The 21,839-nt window shown below is 43.1% G+C and overlaps 2 protein-coding genes across 4 annotated transcripts; both read left to right on the top strand.

Annotated features, from left to right (window-relative positions):
* The first annotated feature begins 332 nt into the window (after positions 1-332).
* On the top strand, positions 333-14,075 carry pdcd4a (programmed cell death 4a). 3 transcript variants are annotated; one of them, XM_053857097.1, is made up of 11 exons: positions 333-628; positions 6,173-6,436; positions 6,503-6,600; positions 8,352-8,465; positions 8,541-8,762; positions 8,842-8,939; positions 9,008-9,122; positions 10,873-10,980; positions 12,061-12,171; positions 12,664-12,803; positions 12,884-14,075. In XM_053857097.1, exons 1-11 carry the CDS (start codon positions 583-585, stop codon positions 12,933-12,935), a joined length of 1,368 nt encoding a protein of 455 aa, XP_053713072.1. In that variant the 5' UTR covers positions 333-582; the 3' UTR covers positions 12,936-14,075. The 3 variants fall into 3 exon arrangements, with proteins under 3 accessions (XP_053713072.1, XP_053713071.1, XP_053713073.1); XM_053857096.1 differs by having other exon boundaries at positions 334-628; positions 6,170-6,436; XM_053857098.1 differs by lacking the exon at positions 333-628 and adding an exon at positions 1,295-1,334.
* Positions 14,076-14,517: 442 nt separating this feature from the next.
* mogs (mannosyl-oligosaccharide glucosidase) lies at positions 14,518-19,951 on the top strand. Its single transcript, XM_053856122.1, has 5 exons — positions 14,518-14,594; positions 15,736-16,093; positions 16,214-16,437; positions 16,509-16,702; positions 17,223-19,951. Exons 2-5 carry the CDS (start codon positions 15,751-15,753, stop codon positions 18,985-18,987), a joined length of 2,526 nt encoding a protein of 841 aa, XP_053712097.1. The 5' UTR covers positions 14,518-14,594; positions 15,736-15,750; the 3' UTR covers positions 18,988-19,951.
* Positions 19,952-21,839: the final 1,888 nt, after the last annotated feature.

The following is a 21,839-nucleotide window of genomic DNA, read 5'->3' as shown; positions in this document are numbered from 1 at the left end:
TCTGGGATTAATAAAGTTTTTATGATTCTGTTATTGAACCACAGGGTGGCACCACATTGTAAATAAACAGTGGACACCAGGAGCAAACCTTTATCTTCCATAAACGGTTCACTTGAGAAGGAGCTACTAACTAAAGTACTTAACCCTCAATTTTAATTGTTTTTGTTTTAAAGTGGAGTTGAGGCGCAACGCGCTAAACTATGACGTCACCCACGATGAATAATAAGTCCTATTTTTATGGCCTCTGATTGGCTATAACGGACCAGCACCCACCCCCTCCTCCGTCCAATCCCCGGCCTCGTCTTGGTCACATGACCCACCTCGGAGCTCCACTCAAAGTTAAAAACAGACTTTGTTATTGCTGGGCGCTCGCTGACACGTTTACGGCTTCCCTCCTTCACGCAATTTCGACGCAAGCAAATCGGATTTCCTCAGTCAATTTTTGTGCAGAAATTCAACACCTGGGCAACTATAGTTATAGTTAAAACTCCAACTGGAGATTGCAGACGTTAACGGTGGCTGTGCAGCTGGAAGAAGAAAAGCCTTTTTTGCAGATTGTGCGTGGAGAATTTCCAGAGCGTCATGGCGACCGAAGTGGAAACCTGGTCCAACGCTCACCCAGCAGACGGTGAGTAGCTGTCGGTGGTCGGACCAGGGGCGACCCCGGGGCCTGCTGCTGCTCACCATTGTCCCCTCCTGGGATGGGCTGCAGCGCCAGCCATGCGCCGCCATGTGCTCCCGAACCCACACTTGCAAACACCTTTGGGACGCGGTTGCGTTCCCGACTCCTGACCTTGCGATACGTATCGAGCGTCGATGCAACACACAGGAAAACGTGCGCTGGGGTATCCATGTTTTTTATGTTCTAATGTTTTTAGTCTGCTTTTGCTTTAACCCCTTCAAGCTCCTGATTGGACGACGTCCACTTCCGCTTCGTTCAGCGTACACAAACATGCACGAGGCGAAGCCCTTTTAAAAACCCAAAACACCGTATCGTCCAGTGGCATATCACGTTATTCAGTGCACCACTTGTACGTATTTGTAAAAGCAATTCAGCCTCACTATTTGACGTCGCCGACCTAAGCGTTTGGAATATATATTTTTTCGGAATGAGGTTGGATGCAGCACATGCTACTCTAGCGTCAGCCTCGGTTTCATGTCAGCAAACATAGCGTTTCCTCACTGACATCCGTGTGTTCCTTCAGCCCAGGCGATGACGTCAACATTTATACCCTACTATAAGCGTCAATAGGGAGGCATTACGTAATATCTGCGTTTAAATGTTACATAAGTCACTACAAATATATCGATGGCGCCAAAAGCGACGGGCTTTGGTGAGTGATATTTGTTTCAAATTTTAGCTGCTCCACGTACTGACCGTTTGAATCTCAAGCGCGTTCACGTGCATGTGATGTGTAACGGGACGCAATGCCGTGTATCATCCTCCATCAGAAACCACATACAATAGTGGTGCATACGGACATCAGGTCACGTGTGTTTGTTGTGTCAATAGAAAGCCTTGCAAAGGTTCTCACCCCAAAATCGCTCCTGGTCACGTATTTTCAAAGAGTAGTTGGCATGAAAGCAAAACATAAAAATGGTTGTGATGTGATGCTTATGACGTCAGTAGGCGTGGTATTGTCTAAACATATGTTTTATGTATTTTGGCTTCCCTCTCACTCACATTAATTAGTACATTTAATAAGAAAATACAAGTATGTGGCAGATAAAATAACATTATAAAACAATATGTTATGCTTTTTTACAACCATGGAGTTAAGTAACAGAATAACTTCTTTATTTTTTTTTTTTATCCCAGTTAAGCTGTTTCCTGACGGAAGTCTGCACTAGATAGGGTGTTTTTCTGAAATAAAATCATATAGAACAGTGTTTGATGAACTGCTTGAAGGCACTCAATGTATTCTATGTGTGTTCAATGTAATCCATGGAATCTAAATGTCTCAGCACAGTTTAATCCCTGTTAAACAGAGGAGGACCTGCTTCAGCAGAGACATCCACCAGGAGCATTAGGGCTGAACCATGTGGCCATATCTCCATATCTCACTATCAATGCCCGATATCTCTGTCGACACTTTTGACAAGGGTTCAGTGAGTACAAGTTAGCATTGTTATTACACTTTATTTTCTCAAATACGCCAAGTAATTGTGTGCAATAAGGAAGGTAAAATGTTGAAGCTGAATTGTTGCAGTGCTTCATCTGAGACCAATACACTCAGACGCAATGGAAGAAAACATAGCAGAGTTGGTTTAAACTAATTAAACTAATTTCATTGCAGTTCTGCACCTCACTTCAAAAGGAAAATCACGATTAATTAATTATGATTAACATTCAACCTTTCACGTACAACCTTTTCACACACACAGTTGACTGCAGGCTTTAATAGTGTTTGTTCTTCTGCCAAGCGATTTTGTCAGTTTGCTCATTAGGTGTTTCTACAACCCGTTTTGAATTGTGAATAATGTGGTGAATAAATTGAATAGATGAGTGCTGCCATGATTCTGTTAGCACACACGCAATTGAAAAGTTATTGATTGCCTTCCACACTCTGACTTGGAAAAACATCTTGTAATTTTGTCAAAATAAAAATGAATGTTTTCTGGTGTAAGATGTGTTGGTATCTAGGTGCTCCACATCTTCTGACTCGTGGTCAAGTGACACCAGTATTTTTTTCCATTGTGACGGCTGCTCCATTTCTGCACTGTCTAGTTTTCCAACAGACATAAAGAGAACCAAACTTGAATCTCTGCCACTACCAGTGTTTGGCCTTCCATACTCACCTGGCGTGCACCTGTCTTCTGCCTCAAAAGCACGTGATGCATTATCCCATTGTTTTCCTTTTGTTTCAAGTGGAATACAACATGCATTGCACTTGAAAACAAATGTATCTTTTCTCCCTCTTGAAAGGGCGCTGAGTCTTACTGCTGCTCACAAGGAGGAAGTGCTTTCCAGCAGCTCAAACATGTGTAACTCCCTGTAAATATCATGAGTTTCATCAAACTGTAAAGCTGGATCTGTTCGTGTTTTTCTCACTTTCTCACGTTGCTGCGGACTCACCCTAGCTTAACTTCTTTCACCTCCTTTTGTCTAAAAACCTGTTAGTACACATACACTTCGTGGTCATTAGAAAATAACTTCGTTTGTGTCCTTTGTTTCTCATTATCTACGCTGAAGAACGTAGTCAAGCAAAGTCACATTCAGCAGAACTGCGCGAGCTGATAAAATTATCTGGCAAACTTGATCAGCGGCTTTTTGAGACGGTCGACTTCCTGTACCTGGTTAATGTGCGAGGTTTAACTGCAATGTGTAACTGAAGTTTGTTTTAGCTCCACATACCCCTGTGCCACTGTGTTTTTGACCTCATGGAGGATGAAAGTCATCTTGAATTTAACATGAATATTGACTGCTTTTTGTGTCTGCATCAGCCTGAGAGTGGTGAGTGCATACAAGCACAATAGAGGGAACTCCTGTGAATGCTTTGTAGTTCAACCAGAACTGAAACTGCCTGTATTTCAGTCTGGGAACCAGAGGAAATAAATTATTAAAGAGAAAAACTTGCACTGACACTGATTGGTCCCAATCACCACATGCAAATGATCTCTGAAATGACTTGTGTGAACTCTCAACTGTTTTGAGACAAATGGTAAAGTTACTACTACCTGCCCTTTCATACAGTGATCGCTTCTGCTTTTCTGAAGCTCAACCAACACAGTATGAGCCTCTGTTTTTCAGTGCACTGCACACTCGCACTACAGTAATATTAATCATGTGAGCAGTCATGTCTCTGCCCGTTAGCCACTTCAGCTCTGGCAACGTGGCTTTGATTTTCTCTCAGATTAATGTCAAAGATTTAAAGTCGTATGCATCAAGACGAATGGATATGAGACTGTAATCCACCCTGGCATGTCACAATCGGTGCTCAAAACAGAGAAACAATCTTTGGAAAAAAAACATAAAAAATGTCTTCCTACTCATAGATTCTTATAGTGCAAAGAGCAATTTTAATAAAAATGTAAAAGTTGCTGATGATGAGAATCTCATTAAAGTGTCCGTAAAATAAAAGTATTATTTTACTGAGTAAAAAGAATGTATTGTTTTGTAAGAATAAACTTCTGAGTAAAACATCCCTAACCTTCTAACCCTTTAGCCTGGAATTTTGTCGAATAGCGCACAGTAATTCAAGATTATAAACGTTTCAGGGCATGTTGCCAGAAAGTCGTTTTTGTTCTGTGTTTCTCATTTCATACTAACCCCCATTAAGTTCATATAAGTCAATGAATATACAATGTAGCTGTGCAGATATGTGGAACTTTGGAGCACTGTCTCACAAGAAAGCGTGCACAGTGGCAGTAACATGGTGTACGCTCATATGTAGGTCAAAGGTTTGTTTATGAGCCGATCTTCCTACAGTGTGTAGTCTATTTAAAAACTAGGAATGTCAGTTACAGTAGGGCCGCTATCGTGTGCGCCATCAGCAGGTCAATAACGGCGACATGGAACATGAATTCTAGTTTAGCAGTGGTCGCTGTTAACCAGTCCCTCCTAGTCTTTTTCTTCCTTGTTTTGCAACAGGTCTTGGCTGCAGTCCCTGCCCTTTAACATTTACTGCACTTTTCCAGCACTTGTCAGGTGGCTATTGGCAGGCTGACCCCCGCTGCCGTACAGAAAAGGGAGGGCCAGAAGGAGTTTGACACGTGGACTGTTGTGTACTGGTATGAGAGCCTGGGTGTGGCGCACGCTGATCCTGAACTGCCCCTGCTGCTCAAAGGTGTTGACTTTAGACTGCTCACCCGATAAGTTCTGACCTCATTTTTATACATATCAAGTTACTATAAAGGTGTCGACATTACGCACCGGTTGTTTCCTCAAATTATTCTAACTGTGCACTCAAAGGTCTTTATTCTAAGCAAAAGTCAGCTTGTTGTTGCGCATATGCATTGACAAACAAAGTATATATTCACCCTGTTTACTGCTCTGGTATAAGCCCGAACGTGTTCAGAGTCAAACCCGCCCTGCCTGTCACATGACCGCTCGTGCTCCCAACCATACCATATGTAGTAGGTTCCACCGTCAGCGCGTGAGGAACCAGATCTCGATGAAAAAGCAAGCATCAGCACTTCTGTGGCATGTGCTCCGCTTGGCCCCTCCCTCCCTTCTGCCCAGAGGAACACGCTGCTCCTGCTTGCCGTCGTCTGTAAACACAACAAGCCGATCCTGACACACTTCCACCACGCTACTGCTCCCTGAGGAGCTTATTTAGCAGCACTGTAAACACTTGCTGCTGCTGCGTGTCACAACAATAGGTGTAAATCTGAGCTGCCATGTGGTCTATTGTGGGTTTGTTGTGAGCTTTATGGCGCAGTGTGCCACATTCTGATTGGAAGCTTTTCTTCAGGTTGAGGAACTTAGTTTTGCCGTCTAGAGTTTGCACTGATTAAACTGACCGCTATGTGGCAATCACAATTTTTTCACTCTCTTGTCCCTGAATGCTCTTAAAAGTATGATGCAATGTTAGCGGACACGATTTCATTATTTGCACATGCCTTTTCTTCATCGCTGCAATCCACCGTGATCAGTAGCAAAGATCATCTCTGTGTCAAACTGATACACCGACACTTTCTCTCATCAAATCAAGTCCCATTCCAAACAGTGAAATAAGATCAGTGTCCAAATAGAGCATAAACTCAACTTTATAATGCACAACATACAGTGGAATCACTGAAATAAAGCTGCTTCCATGTGACTGAATGTGTTGTTTATGTCGAGTCGAAATGATCTTCGACCCAAAGGTCATAGGTTTGTGTCCCGAGTGAACTTGCGAACTTGAGTGAAATGCACTTTACTGACAGTTCAGCTCTTCAGTCAAGTTAAGAACTGTCTTTGTGCTATCACAGTTATTTATTGTTGTTGTTGTGTTGTGATAGAAATCACAGCAGGGTGTTTTCAGCTCAAAAGATGTTTTAATCCACAAAACAAATACAAGCTCAAAGGATCAATTGAATAAACGCTCGTTGCTTGCTTTGCTTTTTAACCTAATATTTTAATAAACATATCAAAATGATCGGGGTGACGAGCATAGAGATGTAGTGCTCTTGTCAGTCCTGTAAGTGGCGCTGTACTAAGAGCAAAGTGTGTTTTCTCTAAAACCAGCAGAGAACAAGCGCGACGAAGATGATGAGCTGAACGAGTTGGAGGTCAACGGTAACTGGACACCGCAAGAGAAAGCTCTTCATGAGGCCCGACTCAGAGCCAAGGCCAAGAGGCGCCAACGCAAGGGCTCGTCCCGCAACTCCACCAGCGACTCTTTCTCGGAGTCTGGAGAGTTGGCGGGAGGTGACCCCAACAGTCCCAAAGGCAAAGTTCCCACCAATGACCGCAAGTCGAGGACCGGCAAAGGGAGAGGTCTGCCGAAGAAAGGTTTGTCTTCAGTACTGGAACCCTGGTGTTTTCTTCAGATAGCACTTTTTATGTTTGCTGTTGCAGGTGGAGCTGGTGGGAAAGGTGTGTGGGGTGCTGCAGGCATGGTTTATGAAGATGAAGAACTTGACGTGTTGGACCCCAATTATGACGAGTCAGCTCAGGTTAGTCTGCCACACTTTTCAAAATGGCTGCTCAGCAGTTTTGACTGAGTTATGCCTCACAACCTCAGCCTTGACAATGAATACATCCATAAAATATCATTCAATCTACATGAAACAAGTGCTGGCAAGATGTTTTCTGAGCTAATATATTCAAAATATTTTATATGTTGCAGAATAAGAAGCAGGTGGTGGCTAGGGATCCAGATATTTAACTTTGAATAAGAGTCTTTCACAACTCATTCTGTTGACACTCTTCATCACTAACATAGCCGTAAGGTGGTTTCGGTTGGTGGTGTTTTCTCAGCAACATAAGCAAGGTTTTGTTGTATCACTTGGTGTAGACTAGGGATGTGTGAAATCTTATCGTACACGATATACCGCCAAACACAATCTCCAAGATGACAATTTTGCATCTCACGATAAATTTGATAAACACATGACTCACTCTCTCTATTCTAAAGCGCTCAAAGTATTAGTGAAGTCTTCAATAAGGCAATGGAAAACAAGCATTTTAGGAGAGAGAATTGTGAAAGGGTTTTTCATCACACAAGACAAAGGACTGACAGTTTGTATATCGATTTTCAGAATAGATTATGACTAAGCGATCATTTATAAACATTGAATTTCTCCACTATTATATTTAAACATCAACAAATAATGATGTTTCAGACAAACTCCACTAATAACTTTCATCATAAAACAGTTTCAAGAGAGACTGTAGTGTCCAACACATAGAATAGAATGAAATGTATGTATTGATCGTGATAATTATCGTGCCGAAATCACATTTATTGCGATTACTTTTTTGGTCCATATCCCATCCTTAGTGTACGCACAAGAAGTCGACCTGATGATTCACTGTTTTATCAGTCATGACACTCCTTTAATGGGAAACAGGAAGTACAGTATTTATTTACAGAGTAGGACTTGTGTTATTTGGTGGTCTATCTTGTGTAAGTAGGTGCTGTTGCTGACTATTTTGGACAAGTGGTTCCAAACCATTTCTTCATGTCTACTATCACCTTGCCCTAAAAGCACTCGTGCTAGACGTCCCATTAATGCTTTGCAGCTAGTAACACCTTCTTCCAGTGTCCTGAAACGCCTGCCGAAACATGGTCTCATGATGGTCCAGATGCACCAGTCCCATCATAATCATCTCCATCTGTGTCCTTGAGCACTTACAGCTGCTCCAGCACAGAGCAAACTGACCGACATTTCAGTGAGAATTGGGCGTCTGTCGCCGCGATTCCCTCCAGGCAGAACAGTGGTTGGGCTCTAACCTTCTTTGGAATGATGTCATTAGGCAACTAGGACAAAATGTTTGCTCGCGTGGATCATTTAGTTGTTGGAAGGGGAAGCCGTTTCAGGTCAGGAGGGATTGTGAGTCTGTGCCCAGTAGCTGCCTTTGAAATTACCTTGTTGTCGAGAGTTCTGCAACTCACACTCTCTTTGATGATTGTAGTCATTAGATCTAAATCATAATTATCAGCTTAAAGTTAGAGTGAGAGTGTCCCTAGGAAGTTACATTTTCAAAGTGATGCGATTGAAAACATTTGTTTAAAAGTCTGGAAACAGAACCATGAAGGTCAATATTAAAAGCTCAGACTTCAAGACAAAAATATAATAAAATTCATAGCCATGTGATAAGAGTTTCAGATATAAAAGGAAGACCTAGCTTGAGTACTTTGTTTGCTAAAAATAAAGAATCTCTGATTTGATGTCTTTACCAAGTGATATTCTTCATCTTCCAGGGAGACACAGTTTACGCCAAAGTTGTGCCTGAGTTGAGTGAGAAGGAGCTGGAGAAAATAGTCAACCCCATTGTACAGGAATATTTTGAACACGGAGACACCAAGGAGGTGGAGGTATGAAGTTCATGCTGGAAGTGTTGGTTGCTGGTTGTGCAAAGCAGTAACCCCCCCTGTGGTTTCTCTCATCAGGCATTGTTGAAGGGGCTCAACCTGGGCTCTCAGCGGTACGAGTTCTCGTCCATGGCCGTGTCTCTGTCCCTGGAAGGAAAGGCCAGCCACCGAGAGCTCACCTCCCGCCTCCTGTCCGACCTTGCCGTGAAGGTGCTGTCCCAAAATGACATGCGACGGGCCTTTGATAAAATGCTGAAAGAGCTGCCTGATCTCATCTTGGACACGCCCGAAGCACCTCAGGTAAAAAAAAAAAAAAAAATCATTATAAAAATAAAAAAAATCCTTGTGATGTTTAGTGACCCACTTGTGTTTGTTGCAGATGTTGGGCCAGTTCATAGCCCGAGCCATCGCCGACCATGTCCTACCAATGTCCTTCCTGGATAACTACAAGGGAAAAGTGGACTGTGAGCATGCCCGGTGAGCTACCATAGGAGTTTAACCGCAACAACGTCAGTCATACTAAACACTCTCCTCTCCTCGTGCAGAGTGGCTTTAGATCGGGCCGCCGTGCTGCTGTCTATGAAGAGGGCAATGGTTCGCCTGGACAACGTCTGGGGTGTCGGCGGGGGGCTCAGACCGGTCAAACATCTGGTTAAGGAGGTAAGAATCCTTGTGGTTGGGTGATGATGGCAATTTGAAAAGTAAGGTCAGCGCATCATCACCGTCTCTCCTTGGGCCTTTATGTAATCTAAACAAAAGGCATGATGGGAAAGAGAGCTCTCACACAAGCCTGTTGCTATGCTACCACGAGTGCAATGGCATAAAAGATGCAGGCTCTTCTCGCTGGCTGATCACTTTGTTGCAACAATAGAGGCTTATTTCTGTCGCATTTTACATGGGATGTGACAACAGCAACTCTTCCATTTTGGTGCTGTTTCAAGGATCACTGGACCTGAGAGAGAAAAAAATCTTATATCTGCCTTTTTTGTTTTTCTTTTCCAAATTTTTTTTCTTTTGCAATGTCCATTCAGAGTCCACTAAGTTAACTTTAATGAAGTGATGTTGATAGATTTAGAATTACTTGGAAAACATAATGGGAGTGAGTGGCATTTCGTTACACTTCCATCCATTTTTCGTCGACTTGAGACTGTTTCTAAACGTGTAGCGTTACGCCTTATTCTTGTCATATTCCATGGATTGTGTGCCAATAGGCTTGATTTTCCTCCTCTGTAGTTTGGTAGGTTTCCATGTTACCATCTTGAAATTGAACTCTCAGCATCGCTGGGATGATGGAATAATTTTGGCTTTTTTTTTTCACTTTTCAGATCTTACTTTCAAATAATAATCATTTTTAAAAATCACAACACAGCTTTCAATTGTATAATAGGCTGATAATATAAACAGAAGGACCTAGATAACTTGGTTGAACACTCAATTCTCAACTCCATTCTTACGCTTCAGTGCTTTAAAAGACACACATGCCGACTTTGGATCACACTTCATACAGAAGCGTTGCCACGACACTGGTCAGCCCCCCGTCACTCTTAATACTTTGACATTGTGGACACCAAAGAAATGATCTAATAAAGAGGAAATGTGTGACACATAGGTGGGAAAGTCAAAATCATCTCCACTTGAGTTGACCTCCTTCTGTTCGCCCAGCAGCCGCCTGGGCGCCCCTGAGCTGCGGAGTCAGTACTGTCGATGACACGTTGCCCCCCAAGCTGTATGTTGCCTTGTTTTCCACTTCATCCACCAAATGTTTGGTGCATCCCTACACAGAATAAATCATAATTTTCTCTACTCGAGCCTTGCCCTTCAGTCTCGACTATGATTTCTTCATATTCATGTTCGTCCAGCTATTTGTTTCTTCATTTTTTTTTAAATTTTTTGTTCTTGACTTTTCTTCCAGTGTTTTGCTTTCTTGTAATGTTCATTACCTGCTTTTTTTATAGTTCTCTTCGTCATGTACTTTTTTCTGCATTTTGATTTCATCTTTTATCTTTCTCTGCATACTTCCGACATCTTGTGTTCCTGTGCTCTGGCCTTTCTTGCCTTCTGAGTTTCAGGCCGTCTCTCCTGCTGTCATTTTTTTAAGACAGTTGAGTCAGATCTTCGTTTTTTACGATTTAGTGGGTCTCATTCAGCCGTGCTGAGCTCTGGTGATTTCTCGCCCAGTGCCTCACGAAACTTTATTGCTTACATTTTTGACTGCAAAGTGTTATTTGCGCTTCCTTCATAACATGTGGTATATATCTCAGATGTCTCTGATCATCTTTGACATTCTTTGCTCCAAAATTCCAAAGGAAATTGCTGGCAGCCGTCAGAGCTCCATCCTGAAGGCTGCACACAACAATGTTGGATGAGAAATCACGACAACATTCATTGCATTTTTGTCCTTTTCCATCAGATGAACCTGCTGCTGAAGGAGTTTCTGGTGTCAGGAGAGCTGCCTGAGGCGGAGCGGTGCCTGAAGGAGCTGGAGGTCCCACATTTCCACCATGAGCTGGTCTACGAGGTTGGAGATTCATCTGACTTTTACAATGGATGCTCCATTTTTTTGTTTTGTTTGAAAGAGATCAGTTGCTCTTGGGATAAACAAACCATCTTGATTATTGAGACGATTGTGGGAGGCCGTTGAGCCAAAAGAGCAGAAGAATATTCTTAAATTTAATTTAAATTTCGTCATAACATTGTAAAAACAGGGAAGAAAACGGAAGAATAATGTAATTATGGCATCATGTTATACACATCAAATTGGTTTTATCATTTCCAGTATTATTTTCATTTAAAGCTTCTCAAAGGCACTTTTTACATGGTATTATTTCTATTTTCTTTTCTTTATTTTAATGTGTTATATTTAATGTAACTTTTCAGTAATGTATACAGATATATTGAATTCAAATAGCAAGGAGTTATTAAAATAAATACAATTGGAAAAGTACTATTACTTTTGAAGTTTCAATCTGACTTCATAAATGTCTTATTAAAACCTTAATGATACTGTTGAATGACCCCTGCATCACACCTGTATGAAAGTGTATTGCTAAATATCCTTATAAAAAGGAGAAGGCTAACGCGTTTGATATTTAGCTCTGATGTTTACAGGGGCTTCAACTGTTGCAGAGCATTACGGTTGTGTGTCATGGTCATGAATATTATACGGTATGACGTGATGTAGCCTGTAACCTTAAGTTAAAGATGCCTTCACACCATCTTTACCAGTGATAAACAAGCTCTAAACACCCCAAAAAAAATATTCGTAACTAGTGGTTGCAAAATTATCAAAATTGAATATAGTCTTTTTTTAAGATTTTTTTGGGGGTATCTGTGACAGAAAATTTGCTGGATCTTCTTCATTCTGAGTGTTCACGATGACATTGCTTATTTGTAAAGGAACAAAATGGCTTTGGCAATTGCTTTTTTGTCAGCTGACCAAGTGGGTCCAGCCAAACCCTGTGACTTGCCTGACACGGGGCCATTTGTCTAAAAGTCCTGCCGTCTTGCAAGAGAGAGAGCTTTGCTGACTGAATGTGTGTTGATGTTTAAGTCGTGTTTATTTCCGTCAGCGTCACTCCAGTCCTTAATCTTCTTTCAGGCTGTGGTGATGGTGTTGGAGTCCAAAGGAGACACTGTCAGTCACATGATGATGAAGCTGCTGCAGTCGTTTTGGAAGTCGGGACTCATCACCGTGGATCAGATGAACAGGGTCAGTCGGTTATTTGACGGCAAGGACGGTGGTTGGGGCTGATGCTAGATAGATAGATGGACTTGATCTGGCTCTGTTCTGCAGTTGAATAAATTATAAGCATCTTGGATTCCGTGTGGAGTTCAAATTTAACAATCTGTCATCTGTAGTTTTTCAACAGAGTCATGTGATCACCGTTGGCAAATCGATAGTCTCTGATTTTGAAGTCTTACATAAGACCTTCAAGCATCAGTTGGTGCTTCCAAGATTTCAGATTGCGGATCTAATTCAGCAGTGTGTAGGTGTCATTGGGCGAGCTGTTGATGAACAGAACCTTTAGCGTTCTGTAATTTTCATACCTAAAACCAAGACTGAGAGAACAAAGGATTCATTTGCTTTAATGTTCATGACCTCTTTGAAACATGAAGCACAGAGAATGTTTTTCTTTGATGTGGATGATCTTAGAAAATCCCATTCTTTCGTCAAATAACCTTCCCCTGTACCGCTCTTTAGGGATTCCGCCGCGTGTACGACGAGCTCCCAGAGATCAACCTGGATGTGCCACATGCCCACTCCATCATGGAGACGTTCGTGGACCTCTGTTACCAGGAGTCCATCATCACCAAACAGCTCAGGGACGACTGCCCATCCAGGTACACACCATTTAGAAAAAGAAAAAAAAAAAAACATCTGGTTTCACTTCTGAGTTACGAGTCTTTATCTTCTCCACTAGGGGGCGCAAACGCTTTGTAAGTGAAGGCGACGGTGGCGCCATCAAGAACTAGCTCAACAGAAGAGGGTCGTCATCATCAGGAAAGTTCCAGCTTCATCCACACATGCACTTGAGTCCTGGTTTCAGCTGCCACCAGTGAAGGAGTGATTCAGTTTGACTTTATATGAACACTATACGTATATATAAATATATATTTCATACCACAGTGGAGATTCACTTACATCTGTGTGTACAAGAAAACGCCAATAATACACAGGGAAAAGGTTACGAGGGAACTTTTTGATCCGTCTGTGTGTAGGAATATCTTTTTGTATTATAGCATTATTATAGCATCTAAATTCAGAATACACATTATTCTAGAGTCATATACATTTATTTTCATGATGTACATATGAAAATGTCAGTGGATGAAAAAAAATTGTACCAAACACAATATTGCTGTTAAAAGCCCTTGTAATTTAACTGCATTCGAGCGTAGTTTGTCCAACTACTGACTCAAGGATGCAAGGCTGGAGTGTGAAGCAGGAGCGTGTTATGTGATGTGACTCTTCCTCTCCTGATGATGGCAGCGCGACACGCACCAGCTAGACGACCGCAGAATGACCAGTGACCCGGACGTTGAGCACCATTCACCTTCTTGCTACAGTCTTGTCTTTTGTAAGAGCTGTGAGAAAAACCAACAGGGGTCTTTTGTGTCAGTTTATTTTTGACACGTTATTTTTGTTTACGCTTTGAGCTCATTCAGAGCCGTGGGTGGGGATGCACTTAATTCAACAACAAACTCTTTTTTTTTTTTTTTTTTTTTTTTTTTTTTGACACAAATAATTTGAAATGAATATTGTTTTCCATGTTATTTTTTTTTTTTGTTGCCATTTATTAATATCCCGGATTGTTGCAGCCGGAGTGAGACAGCTGGTTTTAGGAGACTATTTGTAAAGTAGTACAAATAGTAAGGAATGTTTTGTGGTTGGATGTTGCTTGATGTCGTCGTCTGGATTGTTTCAAAGTCAGTCATGACTGTGCTCTCAATTTGTTTATATGGCTGTAAAGAAAGCCACTTTTTCTTTTGTTCTGGGAAACTTGTTGAACTTTCTTCATCTGTAACTGTCTTACATGTTGACCAAAGTTTAAATGTTGGTTAAAAAAAAATCATTATTAAAAAAAGGCAACAAAAGAGTGTCTTTGCCATCTTTTTATTGAGTCATCGAACAGTTTAGTCGAGAAATGAATGAAACAGTCATTGACACAAGTGATTGAATGGAAACATGGAGAACATAAGGGCTGATCAAGATGAATAGTAATTTAAAGGTGCCGGGACTTGGTGAGTCTCTTAATAAAAACATTGTATCATACATGTGGTCACCAATGGATATTATTATTGGACGGAAATACTGAGAAATCTGATGTGGCTCGGATGGGGTTGTATTCATATTTTCTGTGAGACAAATAACAGCGACTGGAACATGTACTTGGGCCATATATATATATATATATATATATATATATAACAGCAAAACCTTCTCTTTGACTGTAACAAACCTTTCGTTTATTTGTTTTTTTTTTTTTAATCGATTTGAATTTGTAGTCAATACCCGGACGCCCTTTGGCGTTACTGTGTGTTGCACACGTCACCGACCTAAACCCGGAAGTGGCTAATGCTAACAAGCTACTAGCAGTAATGACTGACTAGACTCGGCTCCTATTTTGGCAGGTTGGTAAACATTGCTTTGAATTAATATCAACCGTTAACATGTATCGGCAATTTGGAATGCTCGCAACTGAAAACAACATTTCTTCTCAAGTCAGCGTGTTTCTGAATGACTGACATACCGTACATGCTGCCACTCCGGAATGAGACGTGTATTCATCTGCTTCAGTTTTATTTTTCTTTTTAAGCATTTTAGTACGTACAACCTCTCGTCATCTTCCGGATAAACGAGTGGTGACTTGAGATTTAAGGAAGGCTTGTTTTCACGTTGCTACATTCGTTTACAGCCAAGCAACACAACCGTCTGTTCATTCTAGTTCTTCAGGCTTGACGTCTTATATTAGTGTGTTGCATCGATATTGATATACCGTCTTAACTTTGTAGAAAGATAACAGTGAGTACTTAACATTCGTTGGGTAAAAGACATAAAATGGAAATATTTGGCTGTAGGTGCAAGAGAAAGAAATGCTATTATACTGTGTTTAAAAGAATAAAAGAAAAGTAAGACCCTAGTATTCATGAAAGAATGTTCATTTAAATACGTACATTTGAGTGAAAATTAAAATATAAATAAAATAATAAAAAATGTTCACATTTCTATTAAATGACATCAAAATGATTATCCTGATTATCAGATGATTCCTGATGATTATCAGACGTTGCCACAGCAAGTCATCCTCCTCTACCTGAGATTATTGCAAAATATGGGCGTTGAGTTACTCCAGATACAGCTAAATCCAGCTGCATGAAGGGCAATCGACTTGTCAGAGTAGTGCTTTGCTTTGGCTCCTGTCTTCAAGAGTATAAACGTTTTGTCAAAATTGCAGTGCGATGGGCACTGCCACAACTGCTGAAGAATACCGTGAGGGTGGTTCTATTACTGCCTTTCCATCTTAACTGGATGCTTTTGTGTGCTTGTTAGTATGACAGAAAATGTTGGTGTCCTGTAGTTTTGTTCACAAAAGAAGAGACAGTGGGAGGTTAGATTGATCTTTCCGTTTCCATGCTGCTGCAATGGTTTGAAATCTGTTGGAACAGTGCAAGTAACAGCAGAAAACACCAATAAAATGTCATTGATTTGTTGACATTTTTAGAGCCTGCAAGTGTTTTCTGCCGCCAAATAAGTCTTCCCTTGTGTCTCCAGCTTCAGAGAGGCAGGATGGGCCGGCAGAGGAAGAGGGTGGTGAACAGCGATGCTGGTCCCCCACCAAGGAGAGATGAGAGGCCCCCTGCGCTCCACCGCAAGAAAAAGAAATTTGATATTGGCAAAATTTTCATCAACATCTCCATTGGCCTTTGCATTTTCAGTCTCATCTGGTTCTTCTACGCCCTGTACATGCATTCAGCACTAGCTAAACGCGTGATGACCTTACACCCCTCGCCTTCCGTCCTGGACGTCGACAGCAGCAGCGCCAAGGTCTCCCCACAGAGGTTCTGGGGCTCGTACAGGCCACAAGTGTACTTTGGTATGAAAACAAGGAGCCCAAGATCCATGGTGACAGGTGAGGACGGGGGGTTTGCTTACATTGTAATCTATTTTATACGATTTTGCTCGCTACTTGTGAATTTGTTGGGTCAATACTGGATTGATTATACCTCATACAGTGGTCTCTTGTGTACAGGCATGATGTGGATGCGGCAGTTCTCTGACACAGATGTGAATCTGCGGCACACGTGCGAGCAGGGAGACCGGTTGCAGGGTTACGGTTGGCTTATGCATGACGGCTTGACTTTTGGGGTCCAGGAAATCAAAGAGAGCGACTTCACCCTGACCACAGAGTTTGTGAAGAGGATGGGTGGAGATCACGGAGGTGACTGGACCTGGAGGATCACGGCAAAACAGCATGTGAGACCTGCTTTGCAAGTCATCCAAGTGTCCGGACTCGATGATGATTTGTTCATGTCTGCCTTTCTTAGAGCTCCGCCCCTCAACCACCTGTCATATCACTGATGTTCTATGCGGCAGCAGATACTCAAGGTTTTCTTGAAGCACATGTGGAAGACAAAAAACGTCTTGCTTCCATCACTGGGTTCTCAGAGGAGCTTGGAAATTTCAAGATAACCTTTGGGAAACCTGTGACCGGGGAGGTATCCAGCGCTAAATATGCCAGGTAATGACATGACTGGAAGCTTTTCACTCTGTTAATGCCAGAAGAAGCTCAACATGTGAAGCACCTCTCGCGATATATGACTTCTTATTGGCTTCGAGTCTGTAAGAGCAACACTTCAGAGTTTCACCACTAGATGGCAGTCAAAATTAACTTTTCCCTCGAGTGGGTCTGGTAAATGGGAACTGTTACTCACGGTAAGTAACCTTGATTTTAGGAAACGCAAATCTCTATGAACAGTTCCTAGAGAGAGATGAGCACAAGCCAGCAATGCAGTTGCAGTGACTTGGCTCTGAGAACAGTATTACTCACCACGTGCACCTTTGATGTCACTCTGAAGATGATGAGAGTGGCTTGGTTTTAATGTTGAGAATGTTTTTAGCTGTATTATCTCACAGTATTGTAGTTTTTAGTAGAGTCATGTTCAACATGTCGCAGTTCTAAGTGAAGCCATCAGGACAAAGGTGCATTAAGATGTTTGTAAACAAGATGACATCAGCAATTCTGTCTCTTGTCTCGACAGTTACAACCACCTTCAAACCGTCTCCCCCGGCCTGGAGAAGTTGACTGACATTGTGAGACAGAGCCTGAACCGCAGGTTCGTCTACAGCCCCCCCTCTGGAGAGAAAAGGCATTACATTGCTGTGGACACCTACAAGCCTCCTCAGCGGCAAAACCAACAGCAGCCCGCCGACCCACGAAAAGAGAGCGACTTTGTGGTGCACCAGGTCACCGTCCAGACCCCGTTTCAGATCGAGGTTCTGTTCGAGTCGGCGAGCTTTCGCTCTCGCCCCAACCAGCTGGTCGGCGCCGTCATGACTCAGGAGCTGGAGCAGAGGAAAGCTGAGTTTGACGAGAAGTTCAAGAAGACCTTCGGCCTGGAGGAAAAGGGCTTCAAGGCGAGTCAAGTGCGGTTTGCCAAGGCGGCGCTCAGCAACATGTTGGGCGGGATGGGTTACTTCTATGGTCAGTCGGTGGTGAAGTCCGTGTATAATGAGTACCCACTCCTCTATCCGGAGGGCGCTTTGTTCACAGCCGTCCCGTCACGCTCCTTCTTCCCGAGAGGGTTTCTGTGGGATGAGGGCTTTCACCAGCTGCTGCTGAGCAAGTGGGATGCCCAGGTGACCAGAGAGTCCATTTCCCACTGGGTAGATCTGATGAACATCGAGGGCTGGATCCCCCGCGAGCAGATCTTGGGAGACGAGGCTCGCAGTAAAGTCCCTGCTGAGTTTGTAGTTCAGCACAACGAGAACGCCAACCCGCCCACACTCTTCTTGGCCCTGCAGGAGCTGATTGAACAGCTCTCCTTCAATCCAGACCAAGAAGAATCCACGCTGCCTTTCCTCCGACGGCTCTTCCCGCGACTGAAAACCTGGTTCGGCTGGTACAACGTAACCCAGGCGGGGCCGAAGCCAAACTCCTACCGCTGGCGAGGACGTGACAAGGACACCAACCTGTTTCTTAATCCCAAAACCCTGACCTCGGGCCTGGACGACTACCCTCGGGCGTCGCACCCGTCAGTTGAGGAGAGGCATGTGGACCTGCACTGCTGGATGGCTCTGGCCTCGGGCATCATGGCGCAGATCGCTCGTCTCCTTGGTGAGGAGCACCATGTCTTCCAACTCACCCACCAGGCCCTGACCAACAACAGTCTGCTGAATGAGCTCCATTGGTCCGAAACACTCAAAGCCTTCAGCGACTTTGGCAACCACACTGAGAATGTTTCCCTCCAGCAGGAGAAGGTCTACGTTCCCCCCGGACAACCTCGCCATCAGTACCCCGTGGCACGGCTCGTGCGTGCGGTGGGCAGTGAGCCAAAACTCCGATATGTGAACGCTCTGGGGTACGTGAGCTTGTTCCCCTTCTTACTGCGGATCCTCGAACCGGACTCCCCCAAACTGGAGCCCATTCTCCGGGACATGAGAGACCCCAACAAGCTGTGGACACCTTACGGTTTGCGGTCGCTCTCCAAGGCCGACCCGCTGTACATGAAGCGGAACACCAAGCACGACGCCCCCTACTGGAGGGGGGCCGTTTGGATCAACATCAACTACCTGGCCGTCACCGCCCTTCATCACTACGGCAACACGCAGGGGCCATATCAGGAGAAGGCAGCTGCTCTCTATGAAGAACTCAGGACTAACATCGTCACCAATGTTTACAGACAGTACGTGGAAACCGGTTACGTCTGGGAGCAGTACAGCGACAGCTCCGGACGAGGTCAGGGCAGCCACCCCTTTACCGGCTGGTCGGCGCTGACTGTGCTCATGATGGCGGAGCAATACTGAGTTCAGGAAACGCAGCTTCTGATCCATAGATTTCTGCCTTAAAACAACAAAGCTGTGAGACCATCGCAGTTCTGTCCGCAATCATTTCAATCTCATGTTCTTTGTCGCTGAAAGCCGAAGTCAATCATGACCACTTTTGTCAAGACACAAATTATACTTAAATTACGAGGTTTGCCTCATTGACTCAGCTCCATCTCCATTGATCACGTAAAATTTAATTTCTCAAATCTGCTTATTTTGAGACTTTTATTTTAAGTGGTACATGTTTTCATTTAAAAGGAAATTAGGTTCTTGAGTCTCAGTGTTTTCAAAACTCCCCTCACACCACCAGCTCTTGATAGTAATTCACTACATCTATGTGAACATGACCATTGATAAATATTATGTTTATTCACTGGGCTCACGACTGCAAGGTCAGTGAAGGCAGCGTGCCTGTTTTGTCCTCTCAGTACGACGGAAGCAGAGACTTGTTTAGTGCATTTAAAAATCACATCTTACAGTTTTACCATCATGTTCATTCTCCTCTTGAGTCGTCAGGGTCGGAAAAGTCATCTTCTGGAAACCGCCGTCAACATCCACCAGTTTCACACGGTGTTTTCAGCATGAATCTTCTTGGCTTCGTCCATCATTCTGTGCCTGTGTCACACTCCTCATCCATCAACAACAAAAGTGCCCTCCTCCAAAAAGAGCCCAGACAAATTAGGCAGCACGGTGCTACAGTGGCTAGCATTGCCTCAAGTATCAAAAACGCCAACAAAAATGATTTTGCCATGTTTGTCCTGGATGTCTGATATAATTTCCAAAAGAAGACTTTATTCTTTTGTTGTTTTATAAATGCTGTATGCCTCCAGTATCTGTACAAAAAGTGTCATATTTTTCCAAATGTATTCTCACACACTGGTCAAAAGGAGAAAACCTTTTGTAAAGGCTTTTGTTATTCATTACAGGTCATTTTCAAGTGTCAGTCCACATCTTTCTTAAATACGTATATACATACATCTTCTATTCTTCTAAACCGATTTACATTTTCTTAAATCGTCTAGTCATGTCTTTCTCTCTTGGGTGAAATTGTAATCCCGTATATCTGAGTTCATTATGTTTTAATTACATTAAAACACATTTTGGGGCCTGGGATATTGTTAAAAAACATATTTCTGTGACCTTTGACTGAAGGTATGTTCACAACACACACACGATTTAAGTGACAAAAGCGAGCGATTTGTACATGACAAGTCAATGTCGACCACCTGCGAGTGGTCTGTGTGACACCTTCTGCTGGGAGGATCGTGACTTTGTTGCATTTCCAGCTACAAGTTTTATTGACTTGTAGTCCCAGCCCCAGCAGATTGACCTTTTTTAAATAAAAAAAAATTGATTGGAGTAGCACGTAGCTAGATTGTGCATATGTGAACATACCTTTAGGGTGTCACATTTATATTTAAGAAGTTTATGTTTTCCATAAAACAAATTGTGTTTTGAACCAGTCCATAATGCATCTAAAAATATGAATTTAATATATGGGATTCAGTCACGTGTTTTCACATGTGTCTTCTGATCACAGTTGTGAAGTATGAAACAGGACTTGTTACAGGCTTGGCCCTCTTTTCTATTTCTTGTTATTCTCAGAGATTTTTGTGACGTTGTCAAGCTTGCATCCATGTAATAATCTGTCGTCTGATTGGCCGGTTTCAGCAGTGTTTTGGCTCGTGGTTTGACGGACAGGGACGCTGAAGTCAGCAACACTGTTCCGACAAGACAAATAAATCTTTTCCCTAAGTTCACGGTGTCTCTGCTGTCGGTCTGCTGGGTGCAGTGTGGTGACCGATATAAGTCGGTAGGAATCCAGTGAGCATCGCTCAGGCGGCCACTGCAGCATGTGCTGCTCCATGTATTGGCGAAGTGTGACCTCAGCTCCAGCTCGTCTGCTGTCTTTTGTCATCTGCCACAGTGGAAGGCTCCCAGCTGACGTCAATCTGCCGCGAGTTGTGCCATTTTTATTTCACAGCGTTTCTCCGTTTCCATGGTCAGCAAAGTGTTGTAAAAGCTCGCGGCTTAATTATAGCGGACATGAAAAGGCAGGGAGGTGAGAGGTGGCCAATTCTCTTTCACTTCCAACACAAACACAAATGGAGCGGCGGTGGTTTTATTTAAAATCTGGACACTAAATATAAAAGACTGTTTCTACCTGCTCATCGGTGACAAAGCCTCACATACTACCTGAGTTCTAACGGCACAATTGTCCCTGGTTTATAAATACTGGATGCTGCTGCGTCTGCTGTTGCGCTGTCTGGTGTTTGTGAGCAAAACCCCATTGATGGAGGAGTCTGAGGATGTGTGCGCCTTCTAGTGCTGTCTGTCTGGTGTTCACCTCTTGGTCACTCAGAGATGTCAGTGTTATGAACCATCATAAATCCGCGTCTTTGTTCGAGGTTTCACAGATTATTTTCACTCGGAGGTGCGAAAGATGAGGTTCCACTTCGGTTCTGATTTTGATTGAACCTGCTTCCTATCGGTGTGGTTTTTGGGCACTCCAATTTCCTCCCATAGCAAGGAAAAATACAGAGGTTAGCTGATGACCCTAAATCATGTGTCAAACTCATGGCCCGGGAGCCAAATTTGGCCCTCGAACTCATTTTTTATGGCCCGCAAGAGCTTTAGATTCATACGGTCATGGAATACAAACACTGGTGCCTCAGACTTTGGCCCAGTTGAGGGGTGGCTTTGAAAGTACCATGTGAAGGATTGGTGACCTGTGTCGGGTGTCTCAGTACGTGGCTGCCCCCATGACCCATCAGAGGATTAAACAGAAGATAATAAATGTATGACTTGGGCTTGACTCCAGCTCTCCTGCA

The sequence above is a fragment of the Synchiropus splendidus genome, chromosome 2 (assembly GCF_027744825.2).
Source record: "Synchiropus splendidus isolate RoL2022-P1 chromosome 2, RoL_Sspl_1.0, whole genome shotgun sequence".
NCBI lineage: Eukaryota > Metazoa > Chordata > Actinopteri > Syngnathiformes > Callionymidae > Synchiropus > Synchiropus splendidus.
This window is presented reverse-complemented; position numbering and strand designations above follow the sequence as displayed.